Source organism: Panthera leo, chromosome D1 (assembly GCF_018350215.1).
Source record: "Panthera leo isolate Ple1 chromosome D1, P.leo_Ple1_pat1.1, whole genome shotgun sequence".
NCBI classification, from domain to species: Eukaryota; Metazoa; Chordata; class Mammalia; order Carnivora; family Felidae; genus Panthera; species Panthera leo.
The window spans coordinates 79,998,473-80,018,153 of NC_056688.1; the positions used below are offsets into that span (position 1 = coordinate 79,998,473).

Here is a 19,681-nt window from a genome sequence, read left to right on the forward strand (position 1 = left end):
ATCAAAATTATTTATTTTTTACTATTGACTTCTGTGAGTTCCTTATATATATTGGATATTAACCACTTATTAGGTAACTGGTTTAAAAATGTTTCTTCCCACTCCATAGGCTGCCTCTTCATTTGTTTGTTATTTTGCTGTGCAGAAGCTTTTAAGTTTGATGTTGTCCCACCTGTTAATTTTTGCTTTTGTTGCTTGTGCTTTTGATGTCATATCCATGAAATTGTTGCCGACACAAATGTCAGAGTTTTTCCCTGTTTTCTTCTAGGAGTTTTCTAGTCAGGGCTTACATTTAAATCTTTAATCTATTTCAAGTTAATTTTTGTGAGTGGTGTGAAATAAGGGCCCAGTTTTATTATCATAATATAGTTTGAAATCAGCAAGTGTGATATCGTCACCCTCGTTCTTGTTTCTCAAGATAGCTTTGGCTATTTGAGATCTTTTGTGGGTTCATTTGAATTTTAGGATGGTTTTTCCTTTTTCTGCAAAAACAGACATTGGAATCATAAAGGAAATTACAGTGTATCTATAGATAGCTGTACATAGCATGGAAATATTAGCAATATTTATTCTTCTAATCCAAGAAAACAGAGAATCTGTCCATTGATTGGTGCCTTCTTCAATTTCTTTCATTAGTGTCTTATCGTTTTAGTGTATAACTCAGTCACATCCTTGGTTAAATTTCTTCCTAATCATTTTTCGTTTTAGATGCTGTTATACAAGAGATTGTTTTCATTATTTTCTTTTTTTCCCATTTTTTTTCAAGTTTTTTATTTAAATACCAGTTAGTTAACACACAGTGTAATATTAATTTCTGGTATAGAATTTAGTGATTCATCACTTACATACACACCCAGTGCTCATCACAACAGATACCCTCCTTACTACCTATCACCCATTTAACCCATCCCCCTACCCACCTCCTCTCCAGTAACCCTCAGTTTGTTCTCTGTATTAAGAGTCTGCTTTCTGGTTTGCCTCTTTTTTCTCCTCCATATTCATCTGCTTTGTTTCTTAAATTCCACATATAAATTAAATCATATTGTATTTGTCTTTCTCTGACTTACTTATTTCACTTAGTATAATACTCTCCAGTTCCATCCACGTTGTTGCAAATAGCAAGATTACATTCTTTTTCATCACTCAGTAGTATTCCTTTGCATTGTATGCATATATACATACCACGTCTTCTTTATCTAGTCATCTGTCAATGGACGTTTGGGCTCCTTCCATAATTTTCCTATTGTTGATAATGCTGCTCTGAACATCGGGGTGCATGTGTCCCTTCAAATCATTATTTTTGTATCCTTTGGGTAAATACCTAATAGTACAGTTGGTGGATCATAGGGCAGTTCTATTTTTAATTTTTTGAGGAACCTTCATATTGTTTTCCAGAGTGGCTGCACTAGTTTGCATTCCCACCAACCATGTAAGAGGATTTCCCTTTCTCTGCATCCTTGCCAACATCTGTTGTTTCCTGTGTTAATTTTAGCCATTTTGACAGCTGTGAGGTAATAGCTAACTGTAGTTTAGATTTGTATTTCCCTGATGATGTGTGATGTTGAGCCTTTTTTCATGTGTGTTAGCCATCTGGATGCCTTCTTGGAAAAATGTCTATTCATGTCTTCTGCCCATTTCTTAACTGGATTATTTGTTTTTTAGATGTTGACTTTGATAAGTTCTTTTTTATTTTTTTTTAAGTGTATTTATTTTGAGACAGGGGAGAGGGGTAGAGAGAGATGGAGAGAGAGAGAGAGAGAGCTCTAAGCTGAGAGCAGGAGCTCTAAGCTCCTAAGCAGTCTCCACACTGTCAGTACAGAGCCCCATGCAGGCCTTGAACTCAGGAACCATGACATCATCACCTGAGCCGAAGTCAGACACTTAACCAACTGAGCCACCCAGGTGCCCTGAGTTTGATAAGCTCCTAATAGATTTTGGATACTAATCATTTATCAGATATGTCATCTGCAAATGTCTTCTCCCATTTTAAAGGTTGTCTTTTACCTTTGTTGATTGGTTCCTATGTTGTGTAGAAGCTTTTTATCTTGATGAAGTCCCAATAATTCATTTTTGTTTTGTTTCCCTTGCCTCTAGAGACATGTCTACTAGGAAGTTGCTACAGGGGTGCCTGGGTGCCTCAGTTGGTTAAGCTTTTGACTCTTGGTTTCGGCCTGGGTCATAAGCTCATGATCTCACACTTCATGAGTTCGAGCCCCACATCAGGCTTCACACTGACAGGAGCCTGCTTGGGATTCTCTCTCTCTCTCTCTCTCTCTCTCTCTGCCCCTCCCAGCTCACTCTCTCTGTCTCTCTCCCAGAAATAAATAAATCAGCTTAAAAATTTTTTTTAAAAAAGAAGAAATTTCCTCAGCTGATGTCAAAAAGATTATTGCCTGTGTTCTAGGATTTTGATGGTGTCCTGTCTCACATTTAGGCATTTCATTCATTTTGAATTTATTTTTGCATATAGTGTAAGAAAGTGGCCCACTTTCATTCTTTTTCATGTTGCTGTCCAGTTTTCCCAACACCATTTGTTGAAGAGACTTTTTTTTTTTATTGGATATGCTTTCTTGCTTTGTCGATGATTAGTTGACCATATAGTTGTGGGTCCATTTCTGGATTTTCTGTTCTGTTCAGCTGATCTGTGTGTCTCTTTTTGTGCCAGTACCATACTGTCTTAATCAGTACACCTTTGTAATATAACTTGAAGTCCAGAAGTGTGATAGGTTCCCTACTGCTCAAGGTAGGGCTCAGTCCCACTATCCTGGGATCATGACCTGAAGCTGAAATCAAGAGTCAGATGCTCAAATGACTGAGCCACCCAAACACCTGTTGAATAGTGTATTTTAAAACACAGAAGTTTTTAATTTCAGTAAAGTCCAGCTTATCTCTTTCTTTTCTTCATCATGATTATGATTTATCTAAAAAATATTTACCAAAGCCAAGAATATAAAGATTTTTCTACAATTTCTTATTAAAAATTTTTTAGTTTTATCTTTCATTTAAATCCATGATCCATTTTGAGTTAATTTTTCTGCATGATGTGAAATAAGAATCTATTTTCATTATTTGCATGTTGATACCTAGTTAAGCCAGTCTTCACAACAATTTATTGTAATGAATATACTTTCCCTATTAAATTGCTTTGGCACGTTTGTCAAAAATAATTACCTACAAATCTGAATTTAGTTCTTAACTTTCAGTTGTTTCATTAATCTATATGTATGTCCTTAAGCCTGTACCATACTGATTTGATTACTGTAGCTTTATGGTAAGTTTGGAATTGCGAAGTTCAAGTCCCCTTACTTTATTGTTTATTTTCAAGATTGCTTTGACTATTTTCAATACCTTCCATTTCCTTGTTAATATTAGGTTCAGCTTTTCAGTTATAATAAAAAAGCCTGTTGGGACAATTGTAATTTTACAATATTGATTCTTTCAGCCTATCGACATTAGTTATCTCTCCATCTACTTACATCTTTTAAAATTTCTTTCAGGAATATCTTGCAGATTTTCAGTGTACAAATCTTGCACTTCTTTTGTTTTCTTTATTCCTAATTTTTAAATTCCTTTTGATGTTATTATGAATGGGGTTTTCTTAATTTCATCCAGATTCTTAATTGCTAGCATTTAGAAATGGAATTAATTTTTGTATATTTATCTTGTAACAAATTAAAGAGTTTCAAGTGACTGTGAGCTGACTCAAACTGTGATGACATTTGCAAAACAGCCACATGAAGTTATAATGTTGATTTCAAGTAACTAGATGCCATACCCAGAATAAGGGAGATAAATCTCTTGCCTGATTTTGCTTATCAGTGTAGACTGATACAACATGTTCTATTCTAGAAAGACACTGCTAAGTTCAACAGTGACAAATGGAGTGTGTCTACTATAAAGCTTAAGGGACAAACCTCCAGAGGAAATTCAGTATGTAATGTTGATTGGTTTCATTTCTGTTTCAAACAGTTACCTGATGTGTAACCATGACTATTTAACTCCTTGAGGCTCATTTTCCTCCTTTGACAAAGAGAGATAAATGTTGCCTGTCTTCTATAACTTGTTAAAGGTTCCAGTGAGACAGCCAAACTTAACACCTGGTTTATCAAGGACACATAGCAGGTTCTCAGTAATTATCACTTTCCATTCCTTTATTCAAAGCTATATCATTCACTTAAAACCTCAATTAATATTTTTGAGTTGTATGTTTTAATTAATTTCTTTAGATAGAAAAGAGATGATGAAAGCAACCGCAAAAACTATAATGTGACATAAGGAGTGGTCTTATTTACTCCAGAGCAGAATTAGATGTTGCTGGTAAAGACAGCTATAAGAAGGAGAATATTTCAGTCAAATGTAAAAGTTAACTCTTAATAAAAAGTACACAAATACAGAATTAGCTACAGGAAGACATAGTATATTATATGATTGAGTAAAGAAAAACAACTATTCTGGGATGTATTTGGGAACTGAAGCACGAATGTGGAGGAAAAGCATGTGAGTATCTCTTTAAATTCTAGGATTCTATGATCATCAGCAATCTCACTGAGAGCTGATGGGAGTGCATGCAATCTCTTAGTAAATAAATAGTAAAAGAGATGCATTTTGACTGCTGTTGGTACACCTGAGACTAAGCAATAGAGTAGAGAAAGACTTAAAATTACATAAAACCTAGATTTGAACACCAACTTTGCTGTTTCCTCACATGTCACTTTGGCAAGTGGTTTTATAATTCAGATCCCTTATTTATATAATGTGGATCAGTGATTTTCAGACTTTTTCATGTCTGAATCACCAGGTCAACTGGTAAAACTGCTTGTAAAGCCCTACTCCCATAGACTATTAATCAGTAGATATGGGGCACAGCCCAGGAATGTGTAATGTTTTAATAAACCTACCTAGATTTTCTTCTTTCAATATTTCCTGATAAACATTTTGAGAAACTTGGATGTTGATTTTTTGCAGGTTTGTCATGATAATTATATATGATATCAAATTAAATGCACAGTATTCAGTAATTTCACAATGTCCTTATTCATTCTAAAAAAAAGCTCTTCTGCAATTTTAATATTCAAGGTCTCCATATTTCCATGGTCAAGGTCCCAAACTAGGAATTACAGACGATGCATTTTCTTTTTTTTTAATTTTTAAATTTATTTAAATTTAATTTTTTTCTTTAGAGATAGAGAGAGCATGAGCAGGGGAGAGGGGCAGAGGGAGAGAAAGAGAATCTTAAGCAGGTTCCAAGCCCAGTGCAGAGCCCAACACGGGGATTGATCCCATGACCCTGGAATCATGACCTGAGCCAAAATCAAGAGTTGGATGCTCAACCAGGGCACCCCAAGACCATGCATCTTCTCATATATCTCTGTGGTTTCTTTCCATTTCCTGCCCTATGCAAACCAGAAAAGGTCACCTAGGAAAATGACCTCTGGATTCCTTGGCCTTTTTTTTTTTAAGTAGCCTTAGAAAACTTGAACTAGACCACTAATCCCTTAGCAGAATATTGGTCTATCAGTTTGGTGAGGTTTAAATTATTTTGTTTAAATGATAATATTGGAGACACTTGGAGAAAGCAAAGGATGTACCTGTTCCATCCCATTCACCTGAAGTTTGCAAGTGCATCTCATATTGTTAAAGCATATCAAGAATGAAAGACATTGAACACTCACTTTTAATTTTCACTTAGGAATTAAGACTTAGTGCTAATGTAAATGTGTTTCACAATATTTCTGACTCCTATACATAGCAAACATTTAATTTTTCTTAATATGCTGAAGAAATGAAAAGCACAATGGCTTCTCTTTAGCACTGAAAGCACCAGCTCTATTTCTATTACACCTGCCTGCAAGTCCCTAAACAAAGGGAGTTTATTTAACAGCAAAGTATTGTCTAGGGAAATGAGAGGAGGAAAATATGCAGAAAATCAATCCTAGAGCTGTGAATGGAAAGATGATGCCAACTTTTTCATGCTAACACAATTCTGACAGATTTAAGAAATCCTAGTTTACCATTATAACCAATATCCATTGTGCCGTATTTGATGGTCCTGATGAGTTGTTGGCAGATGCTTGGCTAACAACACTTTCTAAGCAAGTCATGCCCTGCTGTAACTGGGCTTGGAGACTACACACCATTGTCATTCTGGGCATCTGAAGAAGTTGGCTTTATATAAGGCCTTCTTTATATTGCTACTGCGGTTCCTTCAAGAAAGAATAGACACACCTCGAGATAATGCAGAATGGCAAATAATTTTATCTTCAGAAAATTTTTCTGCTTTGCACATTAAATATAAGTCTGCATGTTTTCCCTACTTTAACATCAATTTAAAGTATGCAAAATGTGGACTTAAGCATGAGTTCTTATCAGAAATTGTATAGAAACCATAATAACAATGGTTAATTTATTAATCTGATAAATAAAAATACCCAATAAACATGCTAATTTATTATAAGGATATTGACCAGACAGTGATGTACACATAAAGCTTAATCTGGTCAATACTTTCTTGACTCCTCTCATCTTCCCTGAAGGCACAGAATGGCTTTCTCTTCTTGGTTGCCATAATGCTTGGTTTATACACCTATTTTATCCTGTGTCATAGTCCATCTGCATCCTGATTATTTGTACAAAGTTCTAATTTTGCATTACATAATAAGCAATTTGAGGACAGTAACTATAAAAATATTGGTATTTCCTTCAGGACTAAGCAAAATACTCATCCTAGCAGGTGCATATTATTATTTCTCCAAAACTTCTAAAGTTACGAAATTAGGGCTTTGGTTTCAAACAGTTTAATTTTTTCATATGGAGTACTAAATACAGTGCTAAAATATCATCCTGTAATAAATATAACAAATTATTTCATACAGAAAGGTGGCATCACAGAAAAATTTAGCCAAAATGCATTCATATTTTTAAGTAACTTGGTATTTAATTCCATTTTTTTTTCTCCTTTATAGTATTTCAAAAAGCATTCTTTTTAGCCTCCAGCCTGTCCCAGAAGAATCAACTGGACTTCTGTACCTGCCAGAGATATTTTTTGTTAGTAGAATTTCAGGTTGCCCAGTGATACATTTGCATTAATTATTTTGAGTTCTTTTAATGTTTTAGAGAAAGATCACAAGAGATATAGCTAATCTCTCTTATGAAGTAGAACCAAATGTTTAATACCAATAACAAAGTTGTAGTGATCAGCAGGATCAGAGATGCAAGCTCAAAGATTTTAAATTAATTTATGATAAATCATTTCATCTGCTATAATTCTTAAATATTATTCCTTATTTCTGAGAGAAAGAATAGAGTATAATTTAAAATAAGCAAAATGCAAAAGAAGCCATTTTCCTTCCATAGGCTTTCCAATGATTGTTAATTCAGTCATAGACCTCCTTGTGATTTTTATTAAACTAACATTTGTTAAGAAGAGCCCTGGGGTTTCAGATGGTGGTGAGCCAAGGTTCGAGAAAGATCACAAGGCAAGGGAAAGTGAAATAGAGAACTTCATTAGCCACAGGTTTTGGAGGAGGTACAATACATTGGTCACTGGGGCAATGGGGAGGTCAAGGCAGGATACCAGCAGAGAGGGAGTAGCAGAAACTGAGGTACATGGTTTTTGTTTTTGTTTTTGTTTTTTAGGATTGGTAGGTAGAGTGCTTTGGGGGTCCTGAGTTAGACCTGATTGGTCAACACAAACCAAAAAGAGCAGGACTCTTGGTAAATTCTGAGGAAGGAGGAGGAGAAGCACAAAATGGAAAGGAGCTAGGAGAGACATATGCTTATCTCCAGGGCACTGGGGAGGTTATATCAGGAATTTACACTTCTTGTGACTTTGCTGGCTGTTACCTAGGATAGCACTCCTGGTCAGGGCTAGTGTCAGTTCCAAGTCCCAGCAGACCCCTCTCCACACAAAATGGACTCTAAGGCAGCAATATTATGGATATTTAGCTAAACTCTTAACAGCACCCTTTTAAAAAGGTCATCCTAAATATGACTTTATTTTCATAATTTCTAAATGGGATATTTGCATTGAAGCGAAAAATGTGCCTGTATCATAATGAAAACATTTTGAGGCAACTAAATCCCTAAGTTAAATTAATTAGATTGTGATGATTCCGTATTGAGGAGGAGAAACGCGCGCACACACACACACACACATACACACACACGAAGGATGAAAGCATCCTCCAAGGTTAAGCCTGTTTAGGAAGACTGAGTGGCTGGTTAATAAGATTTTTTTCTTGCCTTGTTAAATCATAAATAGAAAAGGATGAGACAGGAAGAACCACAGACTAGTGGGGAGAGGTTCAGAACGGCAACAAATCCTTTGGCAATATCAAGATTGTCTAATGACCTGGGTAAGTGTGTTGATACCAACGTGGTAAAATAAAGTGACTGAATATCCGTGTTCCTATTCTCATAGGATCCAAATATTTATTGGCAAAGGAGATACATTTTGATCGAAGGAAGAGGAAGCTGAGGGTGAGAAAGAAAGCATAGAAACAAAACTAATTGAGCACCTAATATGTGCAAGATACTCCATTAGGAACCATTATATATTTTTAATTTAATCTAACTCTTCCCAGGGCACCTGGGTGGCTCAGTTGGTTAAGCGTCTGACTCTTGGTTTTGGCTCAGTTCATGATCTCACGAGCCATGGGTTCGAGCCCCCCATTAGGCTCTGTGCTGGCAGTGTGCAGAGCGGAGCTTGCTTGGAATTTTCTCTCTCCGTATCTCTCTGCCCCTCCCCTGCTATTAATCTCTCTCTCTCTCTCTCTCTCTCTCTCTCTCAAAATAAATAAATACATTTTTAAAATATGTAATCTAACCCTTCCAACAACCCTCTCAGGTAGGTATTATTTTGCTAACCTTACAGATAAGGTATCGACCTCAAGAAGATGAAGTAACTTTTCCGAATCCATACAACTTATAAAGGCTAAAGGAATTCAAACCTAGGATGGGCTAACTTGTCATTCCATTCACCTAAGCTGAGTTCCCTGCCTTATCTTATTTTGCAATGATGCCAATTTTGAGTGTTTGCATTATTATCCACAATTTACAAATGAAGAAAAATTAAGGTTAAATTGGTATTTTTCAAATGTCATTCCACTGGCAAGTGTTAGCCTGTGATGAAGTTTTCAACACTACGAAGATGTAGAAAATTGACATTGAGTAGAGTCAAGTAACAAAATATTAGTGTGTTTTCCATGAATCAGTCAATCTCTCTCCATCTCTCTACCTCTCCATCTTTCTCTTTCTGTCTGCCTCTCAAGAATAATTTCTTTTGATTCTGGATCCTTTATATATTTAGTATTAAAATAGCCTTGCTTCTCTGAAACATTGTTGAAATACAGGTGTGTGTTTGTTGCTTTATTTGTTCTAATGTCAGACTTTGAAGCTGACAATGCCAATGTTTATTATTGGCGTTTGACTTTATTCTTTTGTAAAATACCAAAGTCCAGGGAACTCAATGTTCATTAACTTGCCCCCATTATCGTAGATGTGGGATATGGAGTTGGGACTCAAAATTCATTTACACCTGGCTCCAAAGTCTGGTATCTCCACATTAAAATGAAAGTCCTAATCATTATTAGGATATCCCAGAATTACAGTCTTTCCACCATGTTGTGATTGTGTGTTGTGTGATTATTTCCCACGTATGGTGATAAATAATTAGCTGGGATTGTCTCAGCTGCATAGTTTTGTTATCACTTAGCCTGCTTGTTGGCCATGATACAACATGTTGTCAGATAGCTAGCTGTCCATTGCTCAAAAGCACAGAAACAACCTGGTTACTCTGGTGGTGTCAGTGTATATGTGTATGTGAGAGATAAGTGTAATCACTTTAATAAAGATGTATTCATGGCTTATCCCATTTCATAATTTACAGACCCAGCTGTGCTCTTCCCTAGGTCTCCTGGATAATAGGTGAGCTGCATATTGAAGCAGCTGAATTTGTGCATCATTTGCTCATCAGTCTTCCTATTTTATCACTTGAGTTTCTGGATATAGGTATCTTGCTAATCAGATTAAATTTTACCTAACTAAGATGGAATGTTTTGAAGGCCTGTGCTAGCCTTTGATTGCTCAATTTTATGCAGTTCTCAAGATTAGTATTTAAACCTTTTTGGTCTCTTAAGGCAGCGAACAGTTACTTTGTATAATTAATCAATTATTCACCAAAGCTAGTTATATCTCTATCCATTCTTCCACAAGTAAAATTACATTTCTTAATCACATGCATGAGGGAAAATGATGTCTGAGCTTTTCCCTTTAGTTCAAGAGAATTTGAGATTCAAATTGATAGGGAAGGAAAAGCTTAAGGTTCTAGGCACTTTTCCATCTTAAAATCATTTTTTTTAATGAACATATATATTCTCCCATAGGCAAACTGTACATAGATAAATGGTTCTTCTATAGATGGTCATAACTCATTGCAAAGTGACAGATCAGCCATGTCCTCCAAGAAAGAAGAAAAAGAAGAAAGAAAAAAAATGAGAGGGAGAGGAACAGGGAGAGGGGAAAAAAGAGGGAGAAAAAGACAGGGAGGGAGGGAAAGAAGAAGGGAGGGAGGTCAGGAGTCAGGGAGGAAGAAAAGATAAAGAGAGGAATAGTTTCAGAGATAGAAAGGCAAACAGACGGACAGATAGATGTGTGTTATATGTTATTTTGAAATAAAAAAAAATGCTAAAGCACAACAAAATTGTCTGTTTTGGCCTCTCAAACTTTACTGTTGTGCTTTGACATTTGTCAACATAAAAAGTTTGGTGCATTTATTTCTGTTTTACATGCACTATCTTTGTGATTTTAACTGTATAATTTTGAATTATATATTTTAAGCTTAAGTAACTTTCATATTAATAAATAGCCCACAAATGTCTTAACAACTATAAAATATTTCACCTAATTATTTTATCATTATTTAACCAACTTCTTTATATTCAATGATTATTTTGCTTTCCTTTTCGCTACTATACAAATCCCAAAGTAATACTTCTGAGTGAAAGGTTTTCTTTTTAAATGTGGATTATTTTCTTCAGAGAAAGGCTATCCCAAATGAAATATACTGAATAATGAACATATTTGAAACTACTGTATCTATTTTATTAAATTATTTTCCAAAATATCTGCACCAGCATTGTAAAAGAGAGGAGAGAGAGAGGGCAAGAAAGAGAGAGAGAAATCCCTTTCATCATGCTGGAGCCAACATTAAATGTATAATTTTTGTTTCCTTGTTTAAAAGAAAAAAAATCTTATTATTATAGTGATGATAATAATTTTGGGGGGTAATTAGGTTGTATCATTTTTCTTCAATGTCATTGTATTAATGCAAATGCATCTGAAAAAGCTAATGTAGAACTACTTTTCCTTCCAAACTGTATGCACCACATATATCGTTATATGAACAATTATTTGTTGAAAACATAGTATCAGGGAGTCTGCTGTGATATAACAGGTATGATTTACTGCATATCTCATATATTTCAAGTGCTTTGTTCCAGGTGGTTTACAAATTCATTTCTATCTTCATTATCATCATTGCTACTACGATATATTGAGATCTTATTAGTAAGAGGCACTGAGCTAAGTGCTTTAACTCATTCTCTTATGTAGTCTTTACACACATTTATAAAATAATAATGTTCTACATTTTATAAATATGGAAATTTGGATTAAGAAAATAATGCATAACTTATTGAAGACCACAAAGCTAGTAAGCAGTTGATCTAAGGATTTGAACATTGGTTAAGCCAGACTTCTTAGACCATGGGCTTAACCGCTACCTTATTCTGTTTAGTCATAAAATCTCTTGCATGAAATAGAACTTTTCATTTCTTTCCAAGATTTACAGTTCCACTCCTCGTTGTACCAGAAATAATTAAAAGAATTAAAAGTCAATAATTATTCTAGGTAGTGTTGGGCAAGGAGGCAAAAAAAAAAATCAGCATGACAAAAAGCTCTGTCTATGTATGTGTATTTAACAATAGTAATAAGAAGAAAATCTGTGAGTCTGAGTAGGTGAAAGCAGAGACTCATTCTTTTAATGCCCAGTCATTTACCTTCAGAGGCTTTGCTGTGGTTCATCAAGGTGAGTCTGAAGGCCATGCTTCTATATCACATCTTATTTGTTTAAGAAAACTGTCTCCAGCCCTTGCATCTCATCCATGTTCTTGGTCTACTATACTTTATAGGCAATGGGAAATCACAAATCTGTGCACGGGATGATATTTTTCTAAGTTGTTTGGATTTGATTCATTTTTGTGCACCGAGTTAGCATGATAGGATATATGTTAGGAAGACATTTCTGGAGACTGACCAACAGATGGATGGCAGAAAGCAAGGTTGGAGAGAGTTGGATCATTCAGTTTAATAATCTAGGAATGGAATAAAGAGATAAACCCCATGATCTCTTAAAGAAAGAGGAGGATTAGTGTCTAACATACTGAATTACTTTAATAAACAGTGGTTTACAGACTTAGCCATGGAAAGACTGGTTAGCAGCTCTCATCTGCAAGTTTCAATTTTGCAAGCTAAGATAAAGCAATGACCCGTACTGAATCCATATGGAGAAATTAAAGTCCATTAGTTATTGTTGTTCTTGTTGCTTTTCTTAGATTCTGGTCAATGAATATGAAAGGAAAAGTCTCAAGATTTACTATCTCATGAGTTGGGTTGTGATGACAAGCTCAGCATACTTTGATGATATGTAGTGTCTAAGTTTCAGGCACGAATGAACATGAACCACTTGAAAAGGGAATGTTTGTTGTTGTTGTTCTTTCAGCTGCATAATTTAATTTAGTGATGGACTTATGAAATAAGTTCTGAAACTCCAGCTCCACATATTGGATTTTTTAAACCTAATTTCTGAAAAATTTAGCCAAGTTTCAACTACCTGTCAATGTGCTGAGAGATGGGAAAGGCAGCTGCCCTCACAAATCCTGGTGGTCTCCAGAATAGTGCAAGTGAGAGAGAAGTGCTCATAAAAAATGGCATGGATTCCAAAACTTTCACTGAAGGAGGAGGGTTCTACTAGGGATGATGTTTTTAAGTATGTATTATGTGGATAGATCACTTCAGAGTCTTACTAATGAATCTCTTTAGATATCAGCACAGAGAAAGTATTAACTTGTAAACTTCTTTTAAAAAGTAGGCATATTCTTACAGGATATTTACAGTATAACTGCCTCTTCATAATTGCAAAATTGAGTATAAACATCACTATTTGGCCTGCAAGCTCTTCCATGAACCGTCCCTATTCTAGTCATCTCTTGGTAGTTACTATCTCAGCTGACCTTGACGCTGTGACCTTTGATGCTTTCTCCCACCCGACACCTACTTTAACTTCCCCTTCATCCCGCTGACTCTGCCATAAACAACTTTATCCATTCCTCAAGGATGATTTCCTTGTTCACTTCCTTCATGAAAAAATCCCTAGTCATCCTAACTAACCAAGAGTCATCTTTTCTTTTCTTTTCTTTTCTGGATAATACATCTCATTGATTCATCAGGCCCCCATGTGTATCTACTACCTACCAAGTTATCTTTGTTGAATGTTTCAAAACTATGGGGAACTATTTTGTTGTCAAAAATTGTGTCATTAGCCACAACTGTAAAATGTAATATGACCATTCAAATATAAGGTGTTGTAAAGTTAAATAATAAAGTGAAAAAAAGGTGGTATAGAATCTTGGAAAGATCCCAAATTTACGGGAAAGTGGACATGGGTTTTACTTGCAACAATACTTTTATGGCCTTGAGAACCTTTATCTAACTGTTGATATCCTCACGTGTAAATATGAGGGGTTGAGATGAAGGGGACAAAAGAGATTAGATGTTAAAACATTAAGGGAACAGGGCTATCAAACAGAGAATTTTAAGACAGTCAAAGCGCCAGCAGTATTAATAGCCACAAAGAGATCAGGAGGAAGAATTGGGAAAGAGATTGTTATTACATTTTAAAAAGGCATCTATATATTGTGTTCACGTAATTATTTTAAAATTATCACCCCCAAAGAGAGTTTTTATTTATAATTTAACTACTGCCTACCTTCAAAAAGTATGGAACCAATACATTACCTACAATTAAATGATCAAAACAAAGGTGAAGAGCCACACTAATAAGATACTTTAGGCTTCCATGATATGACATACAGGTCCCCTGTCATAATATCTGTATTAGTTTTCAATTATAAATGATCAGTTATCATAGAGTAAATGGCCTCAAGAAACACAAGTTAATTATCCCTCATTTTCCATGGATCAGAGAAGTCTGGCAAGTTTTAAGTAGATCCTGCTTATGGTCTCACAAGAGTAAAATTAAGGGGTCGGCCAGTAGCATCCTCAAGCCTGTTTTACTGGATAAATCTTCAAATATATCAACATAATTTTGCAGAACCTTGAAACTTCTAGGTTCTCATCTTTTTTCCTCCCAACAAAAGAACATGGCGTTAATTTTATTATTTTTTATCTATAGTGTCAAAAAAAAAGTATTGGTACTAAATGTTTTTGCATCCCTCCAAATCCAAACGTGTATTTCCATTTCCTTTTCTGTCCCCCTTTCCTCTTCTTCTTCATCATGGGACTTACATGACCTGATTTGGCCCCATACTTCATATTTGTAATGTCAGTGGCAACTCGTCATAATTGTTGGTTTATAATCATTAATGATGCTAATACTAATATGAAAAATAGTAGAAGAGGGGAGAATGTTTATTTGTCAATATTTATACTGAGTATTTCTGTGCTTTCTCATTTTATCCTCAAAATAATTCTGTGAAGAAGTGACTCCGTTGAACTGAGACCCAAAGATAAGTAATTTATCAAATCACTTTATCAGGATCACCAATGAATAAACATCAGGGGTAAAATTCAAACCAAATTCTACTTTACTCCAAAGCAGTATAACTATTAGGAAAAATTGCCTTTATAATACAATATTGTAAATGTTTCCTTTTTTTTTTTCTTTCTTTTTTTTTTTTCTTTTTTTATTTTGTTGTCTTCCTAACTACAATTGTTTGGAACTTTTGGCAATCTGGGTGATGTTGGCAACAAATGTAAGAGAGCTCCATGAAGAAACTTCCCCTTTATGTTTTCACCAAGTGAATGCCTGCTTTATCATAGGTTATACAGTTGATAAGATGCTTATTAAGGCATGATATAACCTGCAAGTTATAATTATGCTGTCTCTCTGAGAAACACTAAGAATTTTATGAACTTCATCTCATGAAACTTCTACAATGCCTGTGAGGCACAGACCAAAATAATTTTAAAGGTAGTGTTCATTGTAAGATCAAAGTATCAAAAAAGGTTCAAGCTATCTTTAAGCCACATAACATTTTCTTTAATGTTGAAATTTAATAAGTTTTCATTGTTCAGATGATCAAAGGCTTGTCTGAAATAGTCAGCCATGCTTGCATTAATGAAAGAGTAGACTCTGCTGAAAATCCTATAGTATGAAGCTTCCTCATGACAATGACCTCAAGTGAAGGGCCACACAAGACAGGGTTTTAAGGTCAAATAGATTTGGGGAACAGTTATATTATATATCCTTCTAAGAGATTTGTAATGCCTTTGTACATTATGAAGAAGTAGGCTTCGAATTTAACTGTGCATTGGAATTGTTGGAGTGCTGACTGAAAATGCAAACCCCATTGCCATAAGACCCAGTTATCACCCAGGAGTGTCATGTTTTAACCATCACCTTATGTAATGATGTGGACAGTTCGTGCAAGAATAGAACTTTAAGAAGTTGCATGTTAAAGGCTTTGAGAAGAACTACTTTAAATACAACTGGTTAATTTTCAAAGAAACTTTTCCCCTGAACGTGCATGACCCACAAACACCATTGTTCCTAAAACATACTTTGGGGTACCTTATACTTTGCAGGAAACTTTCTGCATTCATCATGTTTTTTGAGCTTGACTTTATACAACTATTTGTTAATTTTTCAAAGGCTGAATGCAAGCATGATCAAAACACAAGCTGGTTGTATTATCACAACAAAAATAGAATAATTATAATATTCTAGGGAAATGTTAGATTCCAGGTCCTATTCAAACCCATAGAACATAAAAAGAAATGCATTTCTTAGTGTGCAAGATTCCTCTGTGCATCTGCTTAAAATTCTTTGGAATAACGTAGTCAAGGTTTTGACCACTGATTTCTCCTATTATTATTTTTATCTTACCTTTCGACTCTAATAGGCTTATATAGAAGAAGGGGCAATGTGTAACCATTTTGGGGCTTCAATCAAATATATCTAAATCTGATCATATGAAAAAATCAGGAATTTATTAAAATTCTGAAGTACTAAAATATTTTCATAGCCAGTGTTTGTGTTATTCAATTATTATTTACTCAGAGATTTCTTATTGACCACTTGTTATCTGCTGGCATGAAGCTGAGATCTAGAGCTGATAAATGTAGTCTCTGTCTTCAAGGAAATAAAGAGCCAGACATGCTTATACATCTAAAAACAATCTTAAGTGATATAATTTTTATAGACATTGTGCCTTTAAAGCAGGAAAGTATGACTGAGTCTATCTCATGGTGGAAATGACATTCTAGGAAGGGAATGAGTAGCTGGTTGTCAAGATGTCACAGTGGAGACTTTTATGAAGGTGGGATGACATACGTATGGACATGGAATGGTAAAAAAACATGGTGTGTATTCAAATAAAAGCAATATAGTGCAAGAATAGCAAGCATAGAAAAATAACATTACTCTAAAATCCAAATTGGAGTAAGTCTCCTTTGGAACCTCTTTATTTATCATCTACTTGTAGAATTTATAGGATGTTAGTATGAGGCCCTCTTAGATCTCCTCCCCCTATTAGATCCCAAGGAAACAAACTGAGTTGTTTATGTTCAGAGCTACCGGTGGCCAGGGACTATTAAACTCCTAGGCTCTGTTGTACACATAGAAAGGATTACAGGCAATCACCCCGCCCCCCAAAAAGAAGCATATACTTACAATAAATGATTTTTGTAGTTACTTTTAAAAAGTGTTTACTCGCTCTCTCTGACCCTCCCCCATTCATGCTCTGTCTCTCTCTGTCTCAAAAATAAATAAACGTTAAAAAATTAAAAAAAAAGGGGGGGGGGGGCGCCTGGGTGGCTCAGTAGGTTAAGCGGCCGACCTCGGCTCAGGTCATGATCTCGCGGTCCGTGAGTTCGAGCCCCGCATCGGGCTCTGTGCTGACAGCTCAGAGCCTGGAGCCTGTTTCAGATTATGTGTCTCCCTCTCTCTGACCCTCCCCGTTCATGATCTGTCTCTCTCTGTCTCAAAAATAAATAAACGTTAAAAAAATTTTTTTTAAAAAGTGTTTAAAATAAAGAGAAAGAAAAAAGGGAGGAAGGAAGAATGAGAGATAGTATGGAAAGAGAAGAGAAGCAGACAAGGAAGGAGAGAAGAAAGGGATGGAGAGAATGATAGAGCATGGGAGAGAGAGAAGGAAGAGAAGTTCAATATTTTAACAGTTAAAACGGAAATGAAGCCCAATTGGAATACACTGCCAGCAACTCTTCTTCAAAACTGTTGAGGCTAACAAGTAAGATGAGAATTCCTGGTTAGTAAAATCTAAGATCTTATCTTCCAAAATATAATCTTTTTTAAGGTAGTGAGGATTTTTTTCTACACAGATTGATGATTATATTGTTCAAATTGCTTCCTAGCTTGCAATATTGATGTTCCTGCAGGCATATGGACGACTGACATATTTAATGCCTTAGGGTCTAGATGCTTCACAGATATAGTAGTTTATAATTCTTTACTTCCATTTAAGTGCTTTTACAAAGAATTTTCCATTGGAATGGAATTTTGTTGTAGTAGCTGACTGTCCTAAGCACCACTGAGATTCCCGAACCAACTGTGAATGCTTGATCTCTCCTTGGGATCCCACTCAGGTTGCAATGAGTTTATTTTGTCCCTAGCTCGCCCTTCCAACCTGCATCAAAGGGAAAGAAGTTTTACACAGGGAAGAATTCAAGGGAATTTTTCTATCCCTTTCTTCATTTAACTTAACTTCACTGATCTATTTTCATTTGCAGCTTTTACAAGAGGGCAGGACCTGTTCAATGAAGCACAAAGACAATCCCCCAACCAATGCTACAGTAGAGCCAGTGACTACCCCACAGGTATTTTATTTGTTTGCTTGTTTTGATTATGTCAGAAAGAACTTGAATCCTTTGATTCCCATGGTTTTCTCTGTGTCTATAGCTGAAACAGGGGTGTTGTATTGACTAATACAAGATACCTCCTTCACCTAGTGTCTTTGGACACTGTGCCTGCAACTAAGATTTTGGCTTGATCATCTCAGAACCTCAGAAGAACAAGGGTGAAAGAGGTACACCCCCACCACACACACACAACCAAGAAACATACCAAAAATATACAGAGAACAAAAAACATGCATCTGTTCCTTATGGAACAAAAAAAGATAAGAAGAGGATTTGGGGAAGCAGATGAGGGAGAAAGAAGTACATATCCCCAACAAAAACAAACAGCAAGCACAGTTCAGGAACTTAATTATGAACTTCTTTCTGTACTGTTCTTTATATGACCAAAAATATTATATCATAGTAATTTGTAGGGTTCATTTCACTTAATACAACATTTCCTAACTTATGGGTTAATCAGAGTTGAATGGTTTGGCCAAAGTTTTCTCAAAATAGTTTTTGAAATACCTTGCAACTTGTTGACAGTATTTTTTGTACTTCCATGAATTAGAAATATGGACATATTTACGCTTATTTCATTGGGTCTAGCATTCACTTGTCTGTAGGATATTTGTTGAGATAAAAAATTTATATTACTATTCTGTTAAGATTTTAATTTTCCCTTAAATGTATATTTATCGCGGCTATCCTAAATGTCTTTTCTGTATTGTTTGACAGAAATTGCAAATCCTTCCTTGTACTGAATGTGAGGTGAAGAAAAATCCAGAAAAACAATTGACCAACTTTGAAGGGAGGGCAACTAGAGAAGAAAAAATACTGTAAATATCAAGAAACTGTGTTAAAAACATCCATTTATGATTGTCTTCATACTCTTTTTCAACCACAGGCTTGATGGAAATACTAAGTTTTTAAAGCATGCAACTTTTTCACAATTTTATGTAACTTTATATAGTCTAAAAATTTTCCAAAAGATTCCAGGCCAATGATGATCCTTGAGCAATAACCTAATTAAAATGGATATCCACAGTCTTAAATAGTCATTGTCATCAGTAAATTGCCCAGTATAGACTGCTCAGTTTTGATCTCAAATGCAGTATGACATTTAATTCTTCTGGTTCATTGGCTATCTAGTAGTTTTATCATCTAGTTTTGAAATTAATTGGAGGATGATAAAATGTTGTGGATCCTTGGCATTCTTAGAATCCAAATCGCAACCATATCATAAAAACTTGCCCACATTGGCCAATGGGAGTCACTTTCTTTAAGGTTGGAATCGGTGTCAACCTGAACCTATTGTTTATATGAGGGTGTTATTGCTATACTTCTTGTTATTTTGAACCATGTCTAAATAATGTCAAGACAATTCTTTCAGATTTTTAGTCAGCTAATAAAATTTACAAAATGTGTTTGGTATGATGTAGACAAAACATCTGGATGAATATCTAAATTTCTGACATAATTGATGAGATTTTTTTTTTTTGGCATTCTATAGACACATCCCTATGGT

The 19,681-nt window shown here is 35.2% G+C and overlaps 1 protein-coding gene across 2 annotated transcripts in view; it reads left to right on the forward strand.

The window, feature by feature from the left end:
* LUZP2 (leucine zipper protein 2) overlaps positions 1 to 19,203 on the forward strand; it is a 490,860-nt gene extending 471,657 nt beyond the window's left edge. For both annotated transcript variants that reach the window (XM_042906257.1, XM_042906255.1), the window contains exons 11-12: positions 18,046 to 18,132; positions 18,892 to 19,203. In XM_042906257.1, the coding sequence (XP_042762191.1) occupies positions 18,046 to 18,132; positions 18,892 to 18,996 (192 nt within the window). In that variant the 3' untranslated portion in view covers positions 18,997 to 19,203. The remainder of the gene's footprint in view (positions 1 to 18,045; positions 18,133 to 18,891) is intronic.
* Positions 19,204 to 19,681: the final 478 nt, after the last annotated feature.